At 43.0% G+C, this 24,679-nt stretch overlaps 1 protein-coding gene across 1 annotated transcript in view; it reads right to left on the reverse strand.

The window, feature by feature from the left end:
• Positions 1–22,654: 22,654 nt before the first annotated feature.
• Positions 22,655–24,679, reverse strand: part of LOC104872282 (spermatogenesis-associated protein 31E1) — a 5,823-nt gene continuing 3,798 nt past the window's right edge. Inside the window, exon 6 of the mRNA XM_033757701.1 lies at positions 22,655–22,723. Within this exon, the coding sequence (XP_033613592.1) occupies positions 22,655–22,723 (69 nt within the window). The remainder of the gene's footprint in view (positions 22,724–24,679) is intronic.

Genomic DNA, 24,679 nt, shown 5'->3' on the forward strand with positions numbered 1-24,679 from the left:
GCTGACATTCCGCCCACCTCTGGCTGGGGGAAGCACTCGCTCACCCCCTGTGTGTAGAAAGAGAATGGAAGGTGATTAGTAGTAAAATCAAGCTTGAGAGAAATAAAGGCACTGGAAACATTATTTAGCCTGTTGACAAGAGATTGTTTGAAAACTGGAATGTGTAGCTTCACTGTGAAATTCATTCCTTTCCTCTTAATCTACAACAGTTCAAATCAGACTTTTGTGTAATTGCTGTCAAGAAATGCCACAACCCATAAATGAACGAGAAAGAGTTTTGTTCTTGCTTCTTTTTTTCTTCTTCAAATTTCCTACCCTGGAACACTTGAGAAACTGCCTTGTTGTTTTCTGCTTTGTTTTTCACTCAGGAAGGGTTGGTTCTAAACACGATGGAACTAGGAAAAATTGCTGGTTTGGCTCTGTGCTTGTAAAACACTTTGAAATCCTTGACCGAGGAGCATAAGCAGATAAAGGCATGAGAGGCTTTTGTTATTTCCAAGGGTAAGTCAAAAGAAAAATCAGCCTAAATACTTCTTTCCATTCATGAACAGTAACCTGTTAGAACAATGAAAGATGAGTCAGGTTCGGCAATCTATGTATTTTGGAGTAATTTATATGACTTCTGCAAACCTTCCAGCATCATGATCTTGTCCTGACACAGTGCAACAACTTTCTTAATGTCCAGCAATGCCTCGGAAGTATGGCTACAAAATAAATCTCGTTTAAGTGTAGTGATAGATCTTTTACTTTTTTGAGGGGTGTACTGGGGATCAAACTCAGGACTTGGTGCTTGCAAGGCAGTCTTGGTGCCACACTGAGCTAAATCCCGACCCATAATAGATTTTTTAACGTCATCCAGGTCAATTTTGCAATCTTTTATAAATAGATTTTTCATTTTAGCATATGGGAAAAGTCATCGTGTCAAAAGTCATACAAAATCTTCATGTTCCCCTATAAAATTTCTGCCCTCATTAAATAAAGAGGAAGTCAATATAAATGCATATAAAGTTTACCTAATGTCATTTGTTTATTTCAAATATATACAAAGTTAAGTGTTTCTAAAGGGAGAAATGTGTGTGCTGGGTACATGGTGAGCAGAGATTACAGAGGGCAAAGGAGAGTAGTTAGTATTTCACAGAAGTGACAGCTGAGCTTACGGGAGCTTTTTTATGAGACAGCTATAAAGGGTTTTCCAAGCATCCTGCATAAGTAACAGCAAGTTGCCCAAAACTTGGCCTGTGAAAAAAGTACTGTAAGGATAAGGTGGGCTAATCAGTCATTCTGAGAGTGACCAGGGTGTTGGTTCAGAGTGTAGATTCCCAGGCTTTTCTCCATGGAGATTCTGATACCCTGATCCTGAGGATATCAAGGAACAGATGGGATCACACCTGTGAGCTACTAACGAAAGAATGCAAAGCTCTCTCCAACTCTGGTGTAAATTAGGTCATGTCTTCCCAGTTTATGGGACAAATATCTAATTAGGAGACATTGCTCTGCTTTGTCCTAAAAGGGTAGAAACTGACCACCACATTCCCACCACAGGCAGAAACCCATGAACACCAGAGAGAGGCCTTTTCCTGCCTCCTGGACCCCAGACAGAGGTGTTCCCAGGAGGGGTGACTCCCTGATTACCACCCATGCTACACAGCCGCTTGGCTGTTTTGGTGAGCCACCTTAACATCTGATGGTGGCTTAAGCTACTTCTAGCTCTGTTTCTGCCACTTGCAAATCAAAAGAACCCAGAATTTCTTGAGAAACAGCAAATGACCTTTTAAATGATCTTTTAAGACATGAATAATAAGGAAACCACCATCATTTTTCAGGCATTTGGCCACTCCCCATTTGCCCTAAGCCTGGTCTAGGCTCTATTCTATTCTTTAAAGTCTTCAGGTATGTAACGAAACTACAGAAAATCAGTTGAGGAGGTTGTTTCCTTAGAAACAAGGAAGATGATTCCCACAGTGTATAAAAACACTAGTGCAACACCTACTGGAAGAACTGCTTCCTTCCATCAAAGATAGATTATCCATCAGGAGGAGAAAAAGAAAAAGCACAAGAATGTTGGCTGGCCACTCTGCAGACTGTGAGAAAGCTCAATGAGCTAAGAAAGAAAAAAGTGGTCCCAGTAGACAAAATTTGGGTGAAGCACAGTTTAATACCACCTTTTCCCAAGTGGCCCACACTATGAGACTGTCAGGGGTCCCCGGATCACCAGGTCCCTAAATAAGCAAAGGGTTAAGTTGTAAGGGCTCAGGGAGCCAGGTCATTTGGTTGTTTGATTCAGCTTTGCAATAAAAGTCTCCCAGACACCCATCCTCATAGCAGGACACGTGTTGGCTGTCTTTAAGAATAATTTCAAGTTATGTTTTAATTTAAATGCTGAGTTTTGTTTGTTTATTTGTTTGAAGCAGGGTCTCACTGTGCAGTTCAGGCTGGCCTTGAACTCACTGTGTAGCCCACACTGGCCTGGAACTTACAGTGATCCTCCTGCCCCAGCCTCCGACGTGGCCTGTACCACCACACCTGGCAATTTAAATGCTATCAATTACTTGATGCTACATTTAGTCTTACTACTTAAGATATTTTTTCAAATATAGATGATTTCAATAAATTTCTATGAATATATTATTTCCAGTTCACATTTATCTCTCCTAAATTTAAAAAGTGCAAGTATTTTATTGAAATAAAAATTCCACTATGTTTAAACCATCACTAAAGTTTCACATAACTGTGTGAAGAGATTTGAAACAACGAAGATGCTAAGTTCTGAGCTTTTATTAATGATCTGTAAAACCTGAAAGTTATTCCATAGTTACATCAATGTTTTGTTGGGTTTTTAAAATTCATCCCCTACCCGCAAAAAGCCCATCCATAAAAAACACCACTATTACCCACCCAACTAAACTTATGTGACATTTTTAATTAGTTTAACTTCAAATCCATTGGCTCCTTTAGGGGAGTTGAATTTTTCAGCCACTTCTTTTGTAAAATTTTGGCCTTAATGATTATCTGTGCATATTCTTTGGTACTGAAGCATTTCTAACTTGTATGTAGTCAAAAGAGTTAATCTTTGTGAGAAAAATGCCTGGCCTTTATTGCTAACAGTTACAGCTGAAACCTTTCAGAGTTTTGTATGAAAGTGATAACTAAAATCTTACGCATTTGTGGTGTACGACAAATATATCATAATGGCTATCGTTCTAAGATTACTCACATCTGCAAACAAATCTGTAGGATACATTTCTAGGTCTTACTAGCTGTAAATTTTGATAGCTATTATCAAATTACCTCCTCCCAAAATATGTGCTAATGCCTAGTGCCTAACATTCTAGCCTTACAGTGTGCTATGAATATTTTATCTTTCACTTTTCTGGTATGTGTTATTTTTTGGACTGGTTAAAAATAGTAATTTTTATTTTATTCTGTGTACATTTTTTATTTTCTGTATTTGTTTCTTACACAATGTAGTAGTAGTTTTCTATTGGTATTATTAAAACATGAAAAAATGACCACAGATATAGCTCTTTTTCATTGCATTTCTTGTTTTCTTTATTGTTTTTAGTTTTTTATTAGTACATGGATAGTACATAATGCTTACATTCCTTGTGGGAAGTTTGGTGTATATACACAATATATTTTAATTCTTTTTTCATCCCTTTCCCTTTCCATTTTTTGAAATATAATCTCTAAGGTGTTTTGAATTTTTTCCTTAGCTTTTTTGTTAAGTCCTAATTTAATTCCATTGCTGTCTAAAGTGTTGTATTTATTCTCTTAAATGTGTTAAGGTACGTTTTATGGACCAGAACTTGTCTCTGTCTTCATGAATATTATGTGTGAACGTGATTTTTGATGTTCTGAGTTTCAGGGACTATATATCTTTACAGATCTCCTAGATATCTCAATTTCTTAAAAGAGTGATGTTTATGTGTTCAGATATCATAGTGAAATCTAGTTCTCCTTGCAAATACATAAGTTTTTGTCTTGCTTCTTTTTGTTCACTGTTAGACACGTGTACATGAAGAGTTATTATGTTTTCTCAGAAAACTGACCTGTTTATCTTATGTAATGCTTCTCTTTCCCCCAATTGCTTTCCTTGTTGTAAAGTTATCTGTGTAGAAATTAATACAGCCTCCCACTTGTTTGGATTAGTTTTGGCATAGGATATCTTATCCTATTTTTTACTTTTAATATTGCCATATCTTTACATTTCAGGTGAATTTCTTTTAGACCACAAAATTTCTTTTTCTTAATTTTTTTTCTTTTTTCTTTTTATTGAGTTTATTGGTACAATCCAGGTATACAATACAGTTACATTCATTATTGGGATCTTGTACCTTTACATGACAGGTCTTGATTCTCATTTGTTCCCCCTGTCCCTGCCCTCCCTTCACCCCCTCCTCCCTTCCCCATTTACAAACATTTTATTTCCATTTTTTTCAATTTCTCATATTTTTTTCCTCTCCCTTATTTCCTTTTCCCCACCCTTCCCACTTTCCCTACACCTTTAGCCCTTTACTTCCTATTTCACATTATTAATTATCGCATTAGGATGCTGTGTACTATTTTGCAGTGTTTCACACCAGAGAAATTATGCGGTATTTCGGTTAAAGAAATCTCTGTATGAACATTAAAAATAGGGAATCCTAAAATAAAACTAAAAAGGAAAGTAAAAGAGAAAAGGCAATGATGTAAGATTAAAATAATCCTTAATTCTGAAGATGAAAATGGTCCCTGAACATATTTAAATTGCTTCTTGCTCTTGTAGTCTTATCTTATTCTTTTTTTTCATTATTAATTTTTCTTAAATTTTTATTAGAATATGTTGTGATACATCCTGATTACATTCAGCTTTGGGGATTACCACATAGATTTCTTAGACAGTATTTCCTGTACAGGACATACATTTTTTGATCCACTCTGACACATCCTATGTTTTAATTCTTTTTTTTAAACCATTGACATTTCAGATGATTACTGACATATATTTATTAATACCTCCATGTGTAACTGTTTTTCTGTTGTTTGACCATTTTTGTCTTTCATTCTTTTTTTTTTTTTTTGCTTTTTGTGGATTAAATTGAGTATTTATTATTAATTTCTTTTCTTACTATATTGTCTACACTTCTTACTATATGCACTTTTTAGTGGTTGCTCTAGGTTTGGCAATATAGTTGTACAATGAATCCGAGTTCACTTTGCAATTGCAACCATACCCCTGCACATGTAATGTAACTATCTGATAATAAGATCATTGCGTCCCTGGGTCATTGATGTTATTAACTTTCCATATACCATCACACATAGCATTAATCTACCTATTTATCCTCTATCTACATATACAGAGCAAATGTTGGCTACTATTGTTTTTAGCAAATTATATTAATTTACTGGAGAATGAGAAAAATAAAACATTTGTTTTATTTTCACATTGTTTCTCTCATGCTCTTCTTTCTTTATATAGTTCCAAGTAATTTGGCCTGTATCATGTTCCTTTTTTTCTGAATACTTTCTTTTAACGTTTCCTCAAGGAAAGAGTACTCTAAAAATTCTCTTAATTTTCTGAAAAAAAAAAATCTTTCTTTCCCACTTCGAAGGATCTTTTAACTGTGTATAGAATTTACTATTTATGTTGTTTTTCTCTCTACTTTTTAAATGATTTACTCCATTCTCTCTTTACTTGCATGGATCCTGAAGAGAAGTTACATTTCACTTTTGACTCCTGTTAAAGTAAGGAATATTTTTCCTTTGTCTTTTTTCATGAGTGTTCCCCCTTGAGTTCCTACAAGTTGACTATAATGTGCTTTATGTATTGCATTTTTGGTTATTTTTATTGGTTTTGGTTTTACATTTACATTTCTTGGAGTTTTTTGGACGAGCAGTTTTGCATCTGACATTAGTTTTGGAAAAATTCTCAGACATGCTTCTTCAAATAGTTTTTGTTCCTGTTTCCCCCTTCTTGTTTCCTAGTAAGAATACTTCCTTTGTAGTTGTCTCATAGTCTTGGGTCTCTCTCCTTCCCTCTCTCTGCCCTCCCCCATTTACTCTTTGCTCCTTAGTTTGGGAAGTTTCTCTTGACATTCTCAAGCTCAAATCTCCTTTCTTCTGTTGTGTTCTGTTAAGCCCATCTAAAACAATGTTCATTTCTGTTACTATGGTTTTACTCTATACGTATGGATGAGCGGGTTCGAACAGTAGAGATGCACCACACTGCCAGATTTATTATAGCCAGCGGCTGAGGAGGGCCTAGCACCCAGAAGTTTCCTCTGCAATGGGAAGCAGTTTGATTTCTCCTTTTAAATCCTGGTTTTAGTTGGGGCGGGATGAGGGGAGAGCGAGTGGAATCTTACAGAAGCAGAACCATGCCAGGTTAGTGGGGGGCACAAGGAAGTTGTACATACTCTAGGTGAGCTACAAAACATCCTACAACTGCAGCAAGTTTACTGTCAAGCAGGATGGGGCGTTGGGGTGCTCTGTTCAAGTGCAAGCACTTTGTTCAAGCTCAGGTACAAAATGGCATTGAGGCACAAGATGGAGTCAGGTTTGCTATCACACTATAGTGTTTCCTTTTTATGTTTTCCTTGGAATTTCCGTCTTTATATGTGTATTACCCATGTGGGTTTTTTTCATAATGTCTAATTTGTACATTGGAATCCTTTGCAATTATAGTAACTTTGAATTTCTGGTCTGATCATTCTATCATTGCTGTCGTGTATAAATCCAATTCTTATGCTTGTTCTGTTTCTTTACACCTTTTTTTTGCGGGGGGGATCTTTTTTGTATGTCCTGTAATATTTTGTTGAAAGCCAGATGTTAAAACTTGAGTCTAGATATTCGCCCAAAGTGTCCTTTGGTCATAGGTGAGGCTTTTCAGAGGTGGCTGATCTAGAGTGTGTGATGCTGGGATTAAGTGTCTGGCGCTGGGATCAAGGGTGTGTGATTGCTACATCAGTCCACTGATTGGTTTGGCACAGTACAGGGTATGGGTAATGGGAATGTCCACCCTGGGTCTGAATGCTACCCGATTTAAGGGCGTGTATCCTGGATAGAATATAACGGACAGAAAGAAGGCTGCTGCCATCTCTTGCTGGTTGCTTGCTCACTTCTTCGCTGTTTCCTGCTGGCCTGCCATGAAATATTTCTCCTGTATAATGCACTCTGCCAGGCCACAGTGCTTTGGAGCCAGCTTGCTATGGACTGAAACCACTACAAACTGTGAGACAAAATAAACCTTTCAAAGTTTGGGTATTTTGTCTCAGCAATGAGAAAAAAAGTAACTAAGACACCAGACATGATGAACTGGGTAAAAGGAACTGTGGAAAATAGGTATTTAGTAAAGTAATCACCAGGTGGAAGCAAAGTGGCAGGGTTCTGTGATTAGGTTTCAGTCTTTCAATGAGCCTCTGCTCCCAAAGTTTCATGAGTGTTACCTCTTTTTTTCCCCCTGTTTGGTGGGACAGTATGTATAGAAGCAGCTGTAGCTTAATATTTTTTTTCCCTCACATAAAAAGATACAGGGAGCTGAAGTCAGATATGTTCTTTCTCCCAAGTGGAAGGTTAGTAAAGGTTTGAGTTGGGTTGTTTCCATTGCTGGGGTCATTTAGGCTCTGATAATATTTCGACATGTGCTTCTGTAAAATGTCTTGTCCAACCTTACTAAGAAGAGAAAACGTTGGCATTTGTAAGAATTGGTTGGTTACTTTGCTTCGCCCTTGCTGGAAACACTAGGGGAAATTTTTTTCTCCTGATATTCACTGTGAGGACCTGGTTGAGTACCTGTAGATAAAATTCACAGAAGTGTGAGGAAACCTGTCTGACTTGACCCCCTGAAGTTCCTAGATTTGTCCACACTGAGCCTCCAGCTATTGGTCAACTGGTTCACATTCATATTTTCCTTTTCAGTAGTGCTTTCTAAAAAGATCTGATAGTGGACTTTTGCTCCAGGAAGCTGTGAATCTCTGTATGTGCCTGTCTGATTCAAATTTTTGTGATAGCAGTTTGTTTCTGGTGACTCAAAGAAGAGTTTTTGATTTTTCAGTTTGCTCCTCTTTTTGCTTGATATTGGGACAAAGTGGAAACTCCTAAACTCATCATATGCCACCCTGAAAAAGAGGTTTCCTTATCCTGTTTTGGGGCATTATTAATTCCATCTTCTACATAGTCCTCATGCTTTGAGTATGTGGACATATTAAGGGGTCCTGAGGGACTGCTACCTTACTAATTCCCAATGAAGTACACCTCCCAGAATTTACCTTTGTGTAGTTCCCTGCCATGGTGGCATCAGGTTTGTTCATGTGATTTGATTTGGTCATTGGGCCCATTGACCCAAGATGTGTGGGTGAAGCCATTGTAGCTCTTCTAAGTTCAGCAACTCCATCAAGTGAAGGTAGCTCCATAATGGCCCAGGCAAGCCCAGCTCAAGGAACCACAAAGAAAGCACAGAATCTTAAGCACTGAAACCGTAGGTATTGAAGTCACTGTTTTGAGATGGTTGGTTATGCAACAGTAATTAATGGGAAAAGTTGCTGGTTTCTGTGATAATTGATTTAAAGTCACTGAATTTATAAATCCTTCATGACATTTCATAGAATCTCACGTTAGCTTTTACTCTGTTTACATGGGTCTGCAAGATAAAGTACTATCAGTTATTTCATTGCCTTTTATTTCCAGATCTTAGGGTTATTGTTAACTAGGAAGATTGTTTTTATTTTGTTTTTTTAAATTAAGATTTCTGTTGTAGTGATAGTTCCAGTTTAGTGAGTAGGTTAAAAAAAAAAATCTTCCCAACTTTTTTACCTTGCTCTGAAAGAAAAAGTGGCATCAGCATCTGAGTGTAGAGGGTGGCTGAAGAGCCCTGCTGCCTCCCATTCAGCATCATGAGAAGTCCTGTAAGGCAGGTAGAGAAAGTACATGGACAGTTACACCCAAGATCTACTTGCAGTTGTATGATGGGCTACCTTTGTGGTCTGATGGTGAGAAAATGATGATAGAGGACAGGAATACTTATATAAGGAAAAGCACAAACCATGTCATTGTTTGTTATATGTAAGTATAGGATGTAAGGGTGTGAGTTTTCATTCGCACACACTTGTTACTGCTGGATAATTTAATATGTTCGTTCACTTTACAAAGTCAAAACAAAGGCTTCTAAACCACTCTTATATTGTTCACTCTTTTAGTCACTTTCTCACTGCTGGAAACAAAATACCTGACACGCACAAGTTAAAGGAGGAAAGATTGAATCTGGCTCACTTTGTAGAGATTCATTTCATAGGTGGCTGGCTCCAAGGCAGGGTGGCAGGGCAAAGGAGAATCAGTTCATGGCATGGCAGGCAGGAAGCAGTGAGGGATCAAGAGAGAAAGGATATGTGCCTTTCCAGGCCATGCTCAGCGTGATCTACCTCTTCCTACCAGAGTCTGTAATCCCATCAGTGGACTAGTCCAGTGAAGAGTATCACATAACCATGATTTGGTCACCTCCCAGAAGCCCCACCTATGAGTACACGAGGCTTTGTGGGACATCTAGATGTAACCCATAACATGCACCCTCCAGTGTCAGAATGCTGTATGTAACGTCTTCCCCAATGCCAGTCTCTTGGCTGTCCTGGTGTGGGCTTGTGGACAGCTGTATTGTGGGTGCTCCCTCTCCCTGTCCCTCTCCTCCTCCCCCCTTCTCTGTTTCTCACTTAATCTACCACATTGGCTGCTAGAACTATGAAACTATGGGAAGTTCTTCCTAGTGAGTTCCTGATATATAACTCACCAAAGCAGAATTTGTGGCTGGAATCAGTTTTGTGAAAGGGTCACACATTTTACCTCAACTTAGCTCATGTCACTCCCTTTCCATTTTCCTACTAGCTCATACTTGTAATTCTAGGGAAAATGAACCCCTTTTAAGAAATCTGAGAACGCTAAAAAGCAGCAAACATGTACAAGAGAATCATTCCGGACAGGCACACCTTAGACATGTCTTGCAGAACAGTACATAGACCATGAAATGATACTTTGAAAAGGGTAAGCACCTAGCCTTCTACTCTCACATATTGGTGTTTGTGACACTGTGTATACAAATGATCTACTTTTTTTGTATGGTTTTGGGTTTTTTGTTTGGTTTGTGGGGACTGACCGGCGATGGCAACAAATTTTCACTCCCACATACGGCAAATTGGAAAACTCTAGGCCCTTGAACAATGAGCATTGTATAAGATACGTCTTCAACGAAGCTTTAATTTTCTATAACTTACATCTATTCTGACCCTTTCAGATTTCAGGGAAGAAAGCAACCTACAGAACAAGGACCTTAAAGAAATGACTGTAAAACACCATTTTATGAGCCAACTGCGCTGTATCGCCCCAAGTACAATGTCCTCTTCCCTGTAACATTTTCTTCTGATTCCTGCTCTAAGGCCTAGGGTGATAACAAGCTGTGTTTGATCTGGACTCCTCTTTCTTTCCACCCCACTCACGGAATCCGAATTGGTGCTTGGGGTGGGGCGTAATCCACAACTGGTAATTGCCAGGGGCGTCTGGGAGTTTGGCCCCAGGGTCCATGTGGAGGAACTGTTAAGATTCCTCTGGCCATCTTTTTTCCTCCCCCAGGTCCCAGCCTACCCAGTTGTTCACAGGCCCCAGAACCCTGGGGACCCAGCCCACCCACGAGTTCGGAGGCGTCTTTCTTTGGAGCCCCCACCCTATGCCTAGCGTCTAGACCCGCGGTGCAGACAGCCTCGGAACCCGAGTCCACAACAATCTGGCCAGTGCTCTTCCCCGATCTTCCGCGGGAACTCGGACGAGTGCGGGTCGGCGATCGGAGAAAATGCCCCCTCTCCGGAGCCCTGCGTTCCCTCGGGCCCACGAGGGCACCGGCGACGCGGCTCAGGCTCCCCGGACAGAACAGCTCCTGGCGCCGGCACCCCACGAACACCTGCCCTCACTCGGGGATGGTCCATGGCAGCCAAGATTAGCAGGGTCAGGGAGGGGACGCGACAACAGCAGAGGGGCATTTGGCCTGGAGGGAAATCTGGGAGGCGGCGGCACGGGCACTCGGTGTGCGAGGATGCAGCGGATGGAGTCCCTGGAAAATGCGACATCGTCCCCCGGGGAAGGGGTACAGTGGGTGCCTTAGGGGTCCTGAAAGGGGAGTGGGTTAATCTGGAGGCTGGAGACTCAGTGGCGGTGACCCGGCAGGGGCCAGGCAATGGGCTCGGAGTGGCCGTGGGCATCGGCAGGTGAGGCGGCGTGGGTGACGCTCGAGTCTGCAGGGCATCCATGGGGGAAGCCGGCTGGAGTCCCTGGGGTCGGCCGAGGCAAAAGGTCTCCTGGAGCGCGTCAGTTTGGCGCGGGCCTAGGCGAGGTCCGGGACGGGGTCGCTGCCTCTCACCTTGAAAACCACTGGCAAGGAGTCGGTGCAGCGCCAGGGCGAGGGCAACATCATACATGATGCTGGGGCTCCCGGCCAGCAGCGCTGTGGAGCTCGGGCAGGTGTTGGCGATGGTCCCCACCAGCCGGCGGGGTCACGCGGTGCTGCTGCGCAGCCGCCGCCAGCTTGCCAGGTTGCAGGCTGCTGCAGTGGGGCGGGAGGCCTAAACCAGGGCTGGTGCTCTAATCTAGGAGAAAGTGCGCAGCACCAGGGGAAGGGAGGAGGATGGAACGGGGCGGGGTCTAGCAGCGAAGGGGCAGCGGAGATGATGCAGCGGGTCCCAGGAGCCGACTGCCGGGCTGCGGCGGAGGGGTCCGGAGGGCGCAGATCTCCGTGGGAGCCTCCGGGGCATCAGCTGCGAACTGGCGCGGTGCTGGGTTTGCCCTGGAGGCTGGAGACTAGAATTTGCAGCTCTCTGGGGGTGAGGGTGGGGTGTGCAGGCGCCCGCTTCCAGTCGGAATCCGGAGGTAGAGCCCAATGGTTCCCGAGTGCGACCCCCGCAGGCGCTCCTCGGCGGAGCTGCGCACCCTGCGCCGCAGCTACTACTACTCCCTTCGCTTTGCACTCTCTGTCGGCCAGTTCGGCACATCCACTCCCTCCCTCTGTATTTGCAAAGCTTGCGGGGCTCCCTCGTCTCCCTCGAGGTAAACTGCAAGCCGCACTTCCGGGCCGCGGGTGTCTGGAGTCTGCTAGTCGCAGTGGCGGCTACTAACGCGCCAACAGCCCACCACAAGGACCCTGCGTGTTGCGCCCGAAGCAGTGGGGGCTGCCCCAGCCTCGGGGTTACATCATCCTGCCCCTAGAACAAGGACCCCCCACCCCAAGCGGAGTGATTTTCTGTGCGGGGTGGGCGGACTTGCCGAATTACCTGTTTTTAGCAACTCAGGTGAACGGCTGGTCACCTCTTTTGTATATTCATTCTTGTCACTCCTAGGAAAGGCTTTTTTTAAAAATTTCTCATTGAGTTTATTGGTTCATTTTAGGTATACAGTACAGCTACATTCATCATTGTACCTTTACATCTTGTACCTTTACAAGAAGGCCTTTTTTTTTTTAAACTGGAAAACTATCGGCTTAGTAATTACAATAAATTGCAAAACCTTTGCGGAAGGGGCAGCATTTTTCCATGAATGTATTCTTTTGTTAAATCTACCTTGCATCTCAAACTAGGTCTACTAGTGTCTTAACTTTCTTCCTAGATGTGGGAAGGGGGAGAAATCAAATATTCAAAATGCTTCATTGACTGTTCATTTCCTCTTTGGATACCCCAAAATATCGTGGTCAAAGGGACGAAGGAGTACGGAGAAAAAGCGATGGGTTTTAGCTAAAGTGGTGTTTGGAGGCTAGTTTTCTACTGGTTTGTTTTTTTTTTTCTAGTACCCGGGATCAAACTCGGGGCCATGCGCTTTGGAGGAAGACGGGAAATCACTGAGCTAAATCCCCAGCCCTAAGGCTTTCTACTGGTTAACTTTTTGTGGATAATATAGAAAGCACTCTGGCCAAGGCGATCATTTTGCTGATGAGAGTCAGTCTTCAAAACAAATGAAACAAATGAAGGTGGGAAATCTGCGGGAGCCCATTGCACCCCAATAAGGGGCCCACGAGGCTATCCACCCTCCGCCTTGTGTAGTTCTACGTTTCTTGCTTATCAAACAGCTTTAAATCTGGCAAAGTTTGAAGACTTTATGTATTTACAAGCTCATTTATTTCTTATGAAGAGATTGTCTTTTAAGTATTCTTAGAGAATACCGGGCTAAATCAAATTGGGAAAAATATTGATCACTAATTGGACTTTATTGTCCATAAGAAAATATTGTTACATAGTGGGGAAATATAGTTACTAGCCTGCTTGTAGGTGTCATAGAAGAACTTGGTATCTTAATTCCCACCTTGTGTACAATTTCAAGAGGGATAATACTCAGGATGCTTCTAGAAGCCACGTTCCTGGTCTTTGACCTTCTAGCCCACCCAGCCCATCAGAGCATTTAGTCTGAACCAGAGTTGAAGTGAAGTTTCTTTGAGTAGAGTCCTTACTAGGGTGAGGCAGAAGAGTTCTACAATCACAGGCTTAGGTATCTTTTTTATTTAACATATGGATACATCTCATTGCAAAAGCCCTGGATTTAAACCCCAATACCGCCTCCCTCGCCCCAAATATTCATTAAGATCCCGGGCCACCCAATTCCGGAAGGAAAACAAGATCGCATCGGCCAATTTGGGGCCTGAAGTTCGAAACAAGCACCCAGGGTGGGTCACCCGATCCCTAGCCCTCTTAAGATTCACTCCTAAAGGACTCGCTCCAGTCTGCAGGGCGCACGAGTCTCCGGGTTCCAGGCTGTAGGCCCTGTCGGCGCCCCACCGGCAGTCTCCGGGCTCGCAAGTCCGCCTGGGGAGGAGGAGGCCTAGGCGGCCGCCAGCTCAAAGAGCGCCCTCGGGCGGGAGGCTGCGCGCCACGCCATCCATTGCGCATGCGTACGCGCCGCAGACGCCCCCTCCTCTCCCTGATCCGGGCCCTGCGCAGTAGAGCTGATGCCGCGTCCCCCCTGTGCGGGCGTGTGAGCTTTTCCTTCCTACAGTTTGTCTCCTCACCCACCCTGCTCCCTGCCCGTAGTGCCTCCGGCCGCCAGACCGCGCTGTCTCTGCCCAGCACCCTCTGCGGGTGGCACAGCAGCGCCTACAGGTGTCCTGAGGCAGAATTGGGCGAGGGCCTGGAGACGCTGTGGTCCCCCCCACCCGTGCCTTGTGACGCCTGGGCTTGGTGAGGTTCCTCTCGGGGAGCCCTCAGGGAGGGGGCCGTACAGAAAAACTTTTCCCTTCCGACGCAGGGAAGGGCTAGTTAGGGAGTGTTAATGGCAGAACAGCGTTCAGAAACAGGAAAAGGTCCCTCTCATCTGTGGCTTTAGCCCTCAGCTGTGGTTCCTGGGGAAACTAGCTGCTTTATTTCGGACTGGGCTGTGAAACAAAGGTGATAATAGCCTAGTGTAAAATTGTGAGGCATTTTTTGGGTTTTTGAGACAGAGTTAACGTGTAGTCCAGGCCGGCCTAGAATTCAGGATCCTTCTGCCTCTGTCCCGCCCCCTCCCCAGTTTGTTTTAAAAGTTCAGAATAACTATTGATTCCTGCTTTCTCATTTAAAAATCTAGATTACAGGTCTGACAAATGAAAGTGGAGTTTGGGGATGGTGGACTGTAGTACTGGATATCCAGAGACAATCCTGGACTCTACACGTGGATAAACTAGCATGTCTCCGTGAGGTTAGTAGAAACTTACACTTTAAACCGTGTCATTCGAAAGACGGGTGTATATATGTTAGTTACCACATGATGGGCGAGTATAGTCCAGGTGCTTGTGTAGTTGTGCTTAGGGTAAGTCCATGCCAACGAAAGATCAGGCACAGACAGAAAAGTGGTGCGGAGATGACAGGAAAGCAAAAACATCGCACACAGGTTACAGCACACAGAAGCAGTAACAGCCACTAAGAAATCGGGCTTTTGGAATTTAAAGGAGAGGCACCTCAGCGGAGCTTCCTCCCCTGAATCTCCAGGTACCATTGACAGGAATGATCGACATTGTGCTTCCTATCTCAGCTCTCAACAAATTCTCTTTGTCCCAGAAATCACTCTGTCTGAGAGTCCACCTATTTGTGACTTGCAGGAAGATTTACTTGAAGCGAGAAACCTGTAGGGTATTTAAGTCATAAATTAGATATTATAGATTCAAAATAATTTATTTAAAAAGAAAAGCCCTAAACAGTATAGTTAGAACACTTTCATTCTCTTGCAAGAGGCAAAAAGCAGCCATTCAGGTTCTTTGATTATTGGTTTAATTTTCCGCTTGGCAGTGCAATTGGAGTCGGTCGGGGCTGGGGATTTAGCTCAGTGGTTTTGCCACCTGCCTAGCAAATGCAAGGTCCTGAGTTTGATCTCTGGTATCAAAACAAGTGGAGTTGGTCATAGCCTCTGTCTCTAGAGACATGTTTTGCTAAGGACTGCAGATCCACCATAAAAAAGCTCCTGATCTTAAATGTCTTTCTATACCAGAGATGGTTAAGATTTAGTTCTTGTGGACTTAAAGGCACTCTTCTGTCCCTTCTTCCCTGCCGTGCCCCTGAGAACACAGTTCTCAAAAGTATTTAATTCAAGGCACTTCCCTCCTTTGTGGCTGCTGGATTTCAAGGCAAACCTTCCAGAATGGTGAATCTCTCCTCCCTTGGAACCCTTCCAGAGTAAAGCTGACCTTCACTTATTCCTGGACCATATAGAAAACTGGTCTAGGCTTAATCCCAAAACTCTTGAAGGTTAAATGTAAGTTTTAGTCCAGATTTATCTTTCAGCCCTTAGTTGAAATTAGAGAAGGAAAAGAATGGCTAACTTGGCCTGGCCACTTCCTTGTACCTCTCGTCTGCCACCACTGGCACTGGATGAGATAAAGTCTAAGAAGCACTTTAAATGGGCACAGAACAAGAGGGATCATTGGAGATGACTTCTTTCCCTTTGTTGCTTTTCAAAATAGAAAAAACAGTCACAAGTAGACATCTGCAGCACAGCAGCTTGGAGCCCTGGCAGGCCTTCCTCCCTCTCTGCATTGAATTCATACTTAGCTCCAAAGAGTGTCACCTGGTCTCTTCTATGTACGAACCTGGCCTGAGCAGACACACCAGGAGATAATTAAAATTCCCTTTAACACTTTGTCCTTTTAGAGGGAACAGTTACACGTGTGGCTGTCAAACAAGTGGTCATAAAAAAAAATAAGAGAGAAACCTGTGTAGCTTGGTATTCCAGTCAGATAAACTGTCACCTTGGGCATATCCTCCAGAAAGCCTTTTCTCATGTGGTTCCACTGCCTACCTTGCAAGCACAAGGACCTGAGTTCGATCCCCAGTACCAAAAAACAAAAAGAGAAAGCAAAAAAATGTGCCGGGGATTTAGCTCAGTGGTTCCGCCGCCTACCTCATGTATTTAGTCTTGTTAATTACTTTTCTGTGTGCTTGACCTCTTGTACTTCTCTTACGAAAGTCTTCATGTTACTGTGTTACTGTGATCTATTTATTTGTCTCTTTCTTTCCTGGTTATAGGGATTGCTTTAATTTTTTTGTTTTACAGTGTGTGTCTCATTAGGTATCTGGCACATTTTGAATTTTACTCAGTGACGAGGAAGTTGTGATCACCATGCAGTAGCGTCATTTAGGAGAACAATTGCCACGCAGTGGCTGTAATCGAGAAGAGGTTGAGTCTTCTAAGTAGCATAGGTAGGATATACAGGCGTGAGTAATGTTTGTCCTGTGTTCATATTAGAAATTCAAATGAGTGCTTTGTCGCAGTCATTCTCCAAATTACTTATTTATTTATTTATTTATTTTGTTTGGTTTTTTGAGACAGGGTCTCACTGTGTAGTTGAGACTGACTTGGAACTCACCATGTAGCCCAGGCTGGTCTCGAACTCACAGCGATTACAGGGATACAGGCATGCGCCACCATGCCCGGCTCTCTCCAGATGTTTTAAAGCCTTTGAATATTTTTATATCATGCCTTAGGGTTTTGGTGGTTCTGTATTACTTTTTTTTTGTACCGGGGATCGAACTCAGGACCTTGTGCTTGTGAGCTATATCCCTGACCCTTTGTATTACTTTTTAAATAAAGCTTAATCATCCTCATTATTATCTTATTACATTGATTTAAAAAAATCCAAGCTGCATGAATAACATTTTTAAGTATTAATGTTCTTTATTCAGAGTTCTGATCTATTTGACACTACTTCCTTACAAAATTACGTATTTTATGGTGTATGGAACACAGAAAGCTTAATGAAATCTTACTAATCTGTGTAACTCCTATTCTGTTTTCACATAGCTCTTTGAGCTTTGTTATTTACAAGGTCCAAATAAATATATGTGCTGCTGAAGCGAGCACTATGAAATCCAAATAAGGGTGTTTACCTCTTAAGGTTTTTGTTCTGTGAATTAAATTACATATGAATGTAAGTAATTTATGTGATAGTTTAGTGCAAATCTCTATATAAATGTTTATCTTTTAAGTTAGGTTTTATAAGATAAGAGATTTTTGCATATTTTTTTTAAATGTAGTACTAGGGAATGAACTGAAGGCCTGCGCATTGAGCCTATCCAGTCTATTTTTATTTTTTTTATTTTGAGACAGGCTCTCACTAAGTCACTTAGTTGCCCAGGCTGGACTCAAACGCTCTTTGCTTCTGCCTCTTAGCCCTGAGAGTTCTGGGATTGTGAGCATAACCCACCACACCCAGCTTCAGCGTATTCTTCTTTGAGAGTAGGTTACTGGTGATTGAACCCAGGTTTTTTGCAGTAAGATATAAGGTCTGGCTCAGTTTCTAAGTCTGAGCTTGAACTTGCCATAGTCCTCTAATCCTTGTTTTTTGAGTTATCTCCATATTGATTTCCACAGTGGTTGCACCAGTCTGCATTCCCACCAACAATGGAGAAGGGTTCCTTTCTTCCCACAACACTTCCAGAATTTGTTATTGGTGAGAGCAAAACAATTTTTGAAGGGAGTAAGGGAGAGCTTATTTGTGGAGACCCTGCATTGTATGATGAGAACCTGGGTTTAATCCTCAGCATCGTGCGCGTGCACGTGCGCACACACACACACACACACACACGAGCAACATTGTGGTAAAAAGTTTAAAAAGTCACAATCACAATACATTTGGTCATATAAATAATGCTATGATCTTCGAAATTTAATTCATTGTAGCCTGGCATGATAGTGCACGTCTGTAATCCTAGTACTCAGGAAGGCTGAAGCAGAAGGACTGCAAGTCTGAATCTCACCAAGGCAACTTAGCAAGACTTTGTCTCAAATTTAAAAAAAAAAACTTAAAAAGCTGTGGATATTGCTCAAAGATAAGAGCGCCCCTGACTTCAATCCTCCAGTACTGAAAAAAAGTTTTTTAATTCATTGTATTTTGATATTTTATTTATGATAAATCAAAATATCTTAAAAATAGGAAACTAAATTATTTACTGTTTCATATCATTTTCATTAAAATGATAATATACTGGGCCTGGGGTTTAGCTCATTGTTGCCGCCGCCTGCCTTGTAAGCACAAGGTCCTGAGTAAAACAAAGTAGAGTATTTAGGTGAAATATTTTAAAACCCTCTCTCCTAGGGCCAAGGATTTAGCTCAGTGACACCAAGCTGGCTTTGCAAGCGCAAGGTCCTGAGTTCAATCCCCGGTACCAAAAAAGAAAAGGGGGAAAAAAAACCCTGTCTCCTTCTTAGTTAGACATTTCAGGATTAAGTCTTAGATAATTTAGGCTAGCTGGATATGATTGTGCACACCTGTGACCCCAGCACTCAGGAGGCTGAGGCAGGAAGATTGCTGCAAGTTCAAGGCCAGACTGAACTACGTAGTAAGACCCTATCTCTAAAAAGAAAAACAAAAAAGATAACAAGCTAACACACCAAGCAGATAAACTGTTATATATCTCCAAAGTAAAAAGAAAAGCCTACACATTTTGTTATATATACATGTTACAGTAATTGTAAGTAGTGGTATATCATGATTTAAATTTTACTATATAAATAAAATCTCACATATTAAGTACTTGCTATGTCGTAGGCCATGTGTTAACTTTGTGCTATTAAAACCCTAGGAATTAGTGGCAAACACCTGTAATCCTAGCACTTAGGAGGTAGGGGCAGGATTACCACAAGTTAGAGGCCAACTTGGGCTAGTGAGTTCAAGGGCAGCCTGAGTTACACAGTGAGACTGTGTCTAAATAAGAGCCAAAACATAAAGCCTAGAAATCAGATACTATTTGCAAATAAAAAAAAAAACAGGTTCAGAAAAGTTAAAATATCTAGCCCGAGACCACTCAACTAGTTTGAGTCACAGAGTCACAATTTAAAAATCAAGCTTTTTTTTTTTTTTGAGGAGGTCTTGCTTTGTAACCCAGGTTGGCTTTGAACTCGCAGTCCTCCCGCCTCAGCTTCCCAGTTATTGGGATTACAGGTGTGCACCATCATGCTATTCTTTCTCTTTTTGGCAGTGCTGGGGATCTAACCCAAAGCCTCTCACATCCTCTTCAAGTATTCTCCCACTGAGCTATATCCATAGTAATAAAACCAGGCTCTTAACTTTTCTTACTCTATGTGAGTGACCACTGCCAATACAAATTTTTAAAAATGTCATCTGCTGATTCATTACTGTTTCTACTCATGGAACCTGCTGCCTAGTAAGACACGTATCTCATGGTATGGGATTGTAGGGTGACCCCTGAATCTAGTCCCAGATTCAGATTGGAAACTCACACCATATCCCTTGAATTATGATACCACAAAAATAGGCAAAACATACCAAATTCTTCAAATACTCTAAGACAGTAAAAGGTTTATGTGATTCTGCTGTTTCTTTCTCTCTCTGCTTCTAAGCATTATTATAAAGCATTAATGACCTCATGAAAGTTCACAAGGATATTAAAAACAAATACCTGCAGTCATGACTCCTTAGAGTCTTTGCCTTCTACAGAATTAAATAACTCTCACATACTACTAATAGTGTTACTATTTTATTCTAAATTATAATAACTTTCAAGATAAATAATCTTAAATGATTGCTCTTCACAATTACAAGATATATGAGTGGTCCTGTAACTCACAAATTGTTTATTTCTTTCTATAATAAAATTTATACCAACAGAGACAGAAAACTGGTTTAGGCAATACTTCTGAGTTACTTCTCTGATGTTGAAAAGTAAAGTAATTTGCAAATTCCCAAATAAGCTGAAAAGCAACTTCCAAAGAAATGTGCTCAACGTGTTTAAAGTACCACTAGCATCTTTGAACTAAACTATATAAACATTTGAAAAAGTAAAGTGAAAAGGGATGTCATTAAGAATTTGATGGTTGGAAGAGCTTGTGCATGTTTTTGTTTGTTTGTTTGTTTGTTTTTTGGTGGAGGTGGCAGGCAGGCAGGCGAAGAAAATCTAGTGATGCATCCTGTGGAACAGAAGAGCTGAGTAGATCCTTCTTATGATACGCAGTTTGCCCCTTAAGAAGCATTTTTTTTTTTAACACAAGAACAAAAAACTTGAATACTTATAGCTGGAACTGACGGAAGCAATATATTTGGGGCAGATGATGGGAGAGAAGGTTGAAAGCCTGGGGTCAACTGTGGAGCCGGAGAACTTTTGTTAACTGAAAATACAGCACTGATTTTCAGTTCGCTTCCTTGAGTTTTTGGCTGTTGGGCGCATGTGTACTCTGCAGCATTGTCAGGTTTTTCTCTAATTTTATCCAGAAGCTCCTGCTGTGGTGCCATTGCTTTGTCACATTTACCATCCAAAGGTTCTTTTCATTCTATTTTTTTATGTAGAGGCATTTCTTAGTTTAAAACTAATAAATGTCTTCTTGCAGTGGATAGCTGGACCCCTGATCCATCGAGAAACAACTCCTGGCCAACAGCACATATGTGCAACCCAGATCTCCGCCCTTCTTTCCGTTTATTCTTATCTTAAAGGCAGACTCTCCCTTCATGTTCAAAATTTTTGGCTAAAGCCTTCTAGCCAAGAGTTAAAGTGCTGATTTATGTACAACTTCTTTACCCAAAAAGTTCACGTGTTTTTCAGTACTTTTAATTTATAGTAGATTTTAAATTTGTGTAACGCATAAGTGTCTGGAGGCCCTTCATAGTTCTTTTTGTGCCTGTTGTAAAGAAATCAAGTGCTTAATTTACCATTGCCATTCTAGGTGATATTCCAGGGGAAATTGGCACACTTCGGCTCTTACTGGAAATGTAGAACCTAAGGTTGTCTTCGTGGGACAGGAATGAAAAGATTCAGGTAGGACAAAGAAAAGAGTAAAGCCTATGTGAATGAGCAACAAATCATGTTATTTGTAGCTAAGGGAAAAGCTGTTGCAATGGTGGAGACCAGCAATGAATGTACGGAGAAGGGGAAATGTGGGCCAAGGAAATGAGGTTCATGTGTAAGAAAGATGCATCTGTGCCATCTCTATGGGAGAGGATCTCTCTGGGAGGTGGTGTCTGGGAGACCGTGAGGGTTTGGTGAACCTGGGAGGTGGTGATACAGGCCTGTGTGGGAGAAGTCTGTGTCAGGACTCTGTGGGTCAGAGGCAGGGCTCTGTGTCTTCTGTCTGGGTTTTTGGGGAGCACTCAGTGGAATGTGTGTAAGATCTCCAGGAGCTTTCAGCCTGAGGTCTCTCAGAGTAGCCTTTGCGCCATCTCCTGCTCACTGAGTACGGTCTCTGTGAGAGGTCGTTGCAAGACATCTCTTTGTAAGTGTCTCCTTGAGGTCTCTGTGCATGGTGCATGTGGAGGTCTCTTTGAGGGAGGTGTCTCTGTGAAGTCTCCGTGGTGCTGACGTGTGTGTCCTGTAGGGGAGGTGTCTGTCCTATAGGGGAGGTGTGTGCATGCTCATCTTTCAGGAGGGTCTGAGATCTGTGTAAGGTGTGGGAGGCTGAGTGATTTTCTTGAGGGAGCTGTGTGTGAGGACAGTATGGCAGTGTGAGGTCACTGTGAGATGTCACTGAGGTCTCTCCTGGTGTGAATCTCCATCAGAGGCCTCTGTAGGAGGTACATCACTGGGTCAGTTTCTGCTGGGTAATTGGTCTGTGAGCATTGGATCTCTCTTTCAGAGTGGGTCTTGGTCAGGGACTTGTAAAGACTCTGGGTGGGAGTCTGAGGAGGGCTGTTAAGGGTGTTTGTCAGTACATATCTGTATGAGGGACTCTGTGGAGATGTCTTTGGTGGTGTGGGTGTGGGTGTCTGTGGAGGTCTCTGTGAGGGTCTCCATGGAGGTCTTTGAGGGTTCTCTGTGTTATTAGCTCTATTAGTGCACTCATGGCAGCAGGAGGGACAGGAACTTGCTCCCTTCTGCTCTGGCTGGTCCATCAGCATCATGCTGTGTGGAACCTTTCTCCTCCCCAATCCTGGTGTCCACATACACTTTTTCTCACCCAGAATCTGCCTCTCAGATTGCTGAGAAGACTCAGTGGTGCCGGGGTCAAGGACGTCACTCAGCTCTTGCTTCTTGGGGGCTGACATGGTCTTCAAATGAAACTGAACCTCAACCAGTAGGGGTGTGTGGGGCCCTAACCCACAATATCAGGGGATGTGCAGTCTTATCTCTGGAGCCTGGAAAGGGGCAGGGGTCATGTCCATGTCATTTGCCTCAGTGGTACTTCCTGTTGCAGGATTGTCCCTCAGAAGACAAATGGAGGCCTTTAGAGTAGTGTTCATAACCTACCCTGTTGGGCTCTCTGGATCAGTGACTCCTTGACGCCATTCATATTGAATGTCATTGTGAATAGACTGAAAGTAGGTAGAGGATATTAGAATGTGAGAAGGTTAACCTCACCAAAGAATTAACCTGTGGAAGAGTTTATACTCTGGAATGAGCTCTTAGGAGGTGGGCCCTAGCTGGTAAAGGAAGGTCACTAGGCACCAGAATTTAAAGGCTATATCATTTCTCAGGTTTTTTCAACACTCCATTTCCTGCCTTTCATGAGATGAACCACTGTCCTCCACCATGACCTCCTGCAGTATATTTCTGCCTGGGAGCCAGCTGACCATGGATTGAAACCTGTGAAACCATAGTCAGGAATCTGCCTTTCCTCCCTGAAATTGTTTTTCTCTGGTCACTGGCCCCAGAGACGAAGACACGATGAATACATTCTTCTCCCTGCTTTCAGGATCTCCTGCTTTCCCCGTAGATGGATGCTGGGAGATACAAATGTGGGCTGGAAGTAAACCAGGGCATAGTAGATACTCTTCCTGATCTGTCCCCGCATCCATTTAGCTCCTGGAATTCATCCAGGTCTCTCCCTCCTGTGTGTACAAATCCCGTGTGTATTTCCCCTGTAGGTCTATGAGACAACCAAGAACTGGAGCCAACTTGTGACCTAGGCTAGGCCCTTGGCCATTTTCAGTGCTGAACCTTTTCCCTGGGAGAAATATGGGGTCCACATGCATAGGTAAAGGCCAACAGTCTATGAATAACCTCCAGAGTTCTCTAGTGCTGGCTGTTCTAGTCATTTTCAAGTGGTCCCTTGTGAAACTCAAGAGGTAATGATATCCAGGCTTATGAAATAAGCTGTTTGGAAGTTGGTCTTCCCCACCTAAGGCATTGTTTTTTTCTTGGATCCATGTTGGCACAAAAGGGGCTTCTCCAGGCCCATGGTATGAGGGGCTGAGATCTGTGATGGGAGTAGGGTAAAGCAGCTCAACCTATGAAGTCTGCTTCTTTTGTGATGGTTAATGGCACTGGGTGGACAGAGTGTTTGCCAAGAGTAAATCCACATACCCTCTGCCTCTTTCATTGGCTGAACGTTTTACAGTTATTCTCCCATGTGTCACCTTGTACCCACACACACCTCTTCTGTAGATGGCAAATGCACACACAGCCATGCCCAGGAGGAAAGGAAGCTGAGCTGATGCAAGGGTGGTGCAGGCCTTAGCAGCTCTCCCACAGCACCACCTGTGCATACACATGCAGGCCTGCAGGTTCCATTATGCCTGCTGAGCTAGAGAGCAATGAAGGTAGGTGCAGGGGCAGGTGAAATTAGCAGGTCATCGAGGCTGACCTACATGAGGCTGGCAGGGCCTATCCCAGTGCAGCCACCATGAAGCAGAGCTGGGGCTTACAAGGCAAGTATCACTGTTACACTCCAAGACATCCAGGGGAGCATGACTCTGTGATCGGGGAACCCAGGGCCATGACCCTAAGCACCCAACATTTTCATGTAGATGTTATATGTGATGCTCCAGGGCAGTACCATGCCTTTGTATACCTGTCATCACTCTTCAGGACACCATTCAACATAGGGGGCAGGAGGGGAAGGACTGACTCAGCTGGGGTCTTATGAGCGGGGTCATCCTGAGCAGTCCAGACAGCTTTGTGGTGCTCCATTTGTCTCAGGACTAAGTGATGAAGACTTGAACGGGCAGCAAGGGAAGGTGGGATGATGTTGCGTCCTCAGTGCCACTCCCTCCTCTCTGCAGGCCTGGTGCCCTCTCGAAGCTGTCCTTCCCAGGCCCCAGTAGGAAAGACAGAGGCTACTCTCTCTGATAATAAACATATATTAGGAAGCAATACAAACGGGTAGAAAGAAGTCATCAACACAAGAGAGGTTGGTGCAGTAAGGAGAAGGTTAGTCCAATGGACCTCTGAGGGCCTGGTTGGGACCAAAGGGAGTTGCACTGCAGGCCCTTGGCACTTAACTATGTGCAGGTGACAAAGCAGGGAGCGGGCCCCGCAGGGGGAAGCGC

The sequence above is a fragment of the Fukomys damarensis genome, unplaced genomic scaffold (assembly GCF_012274545.1).
Source record: "Fukomys damarensis isolate Sample0158 unplaced genomic scaffold, DMR_v1.0_HiC HiC_scaffold_31, whole genome shotgun sequence".
Lineage (NCBI taxonomy): Eukaryota > Metazoa > Chordata > Mammalia > Rodentia > Bathyergidae > Fukomys > Fukomys damarensis.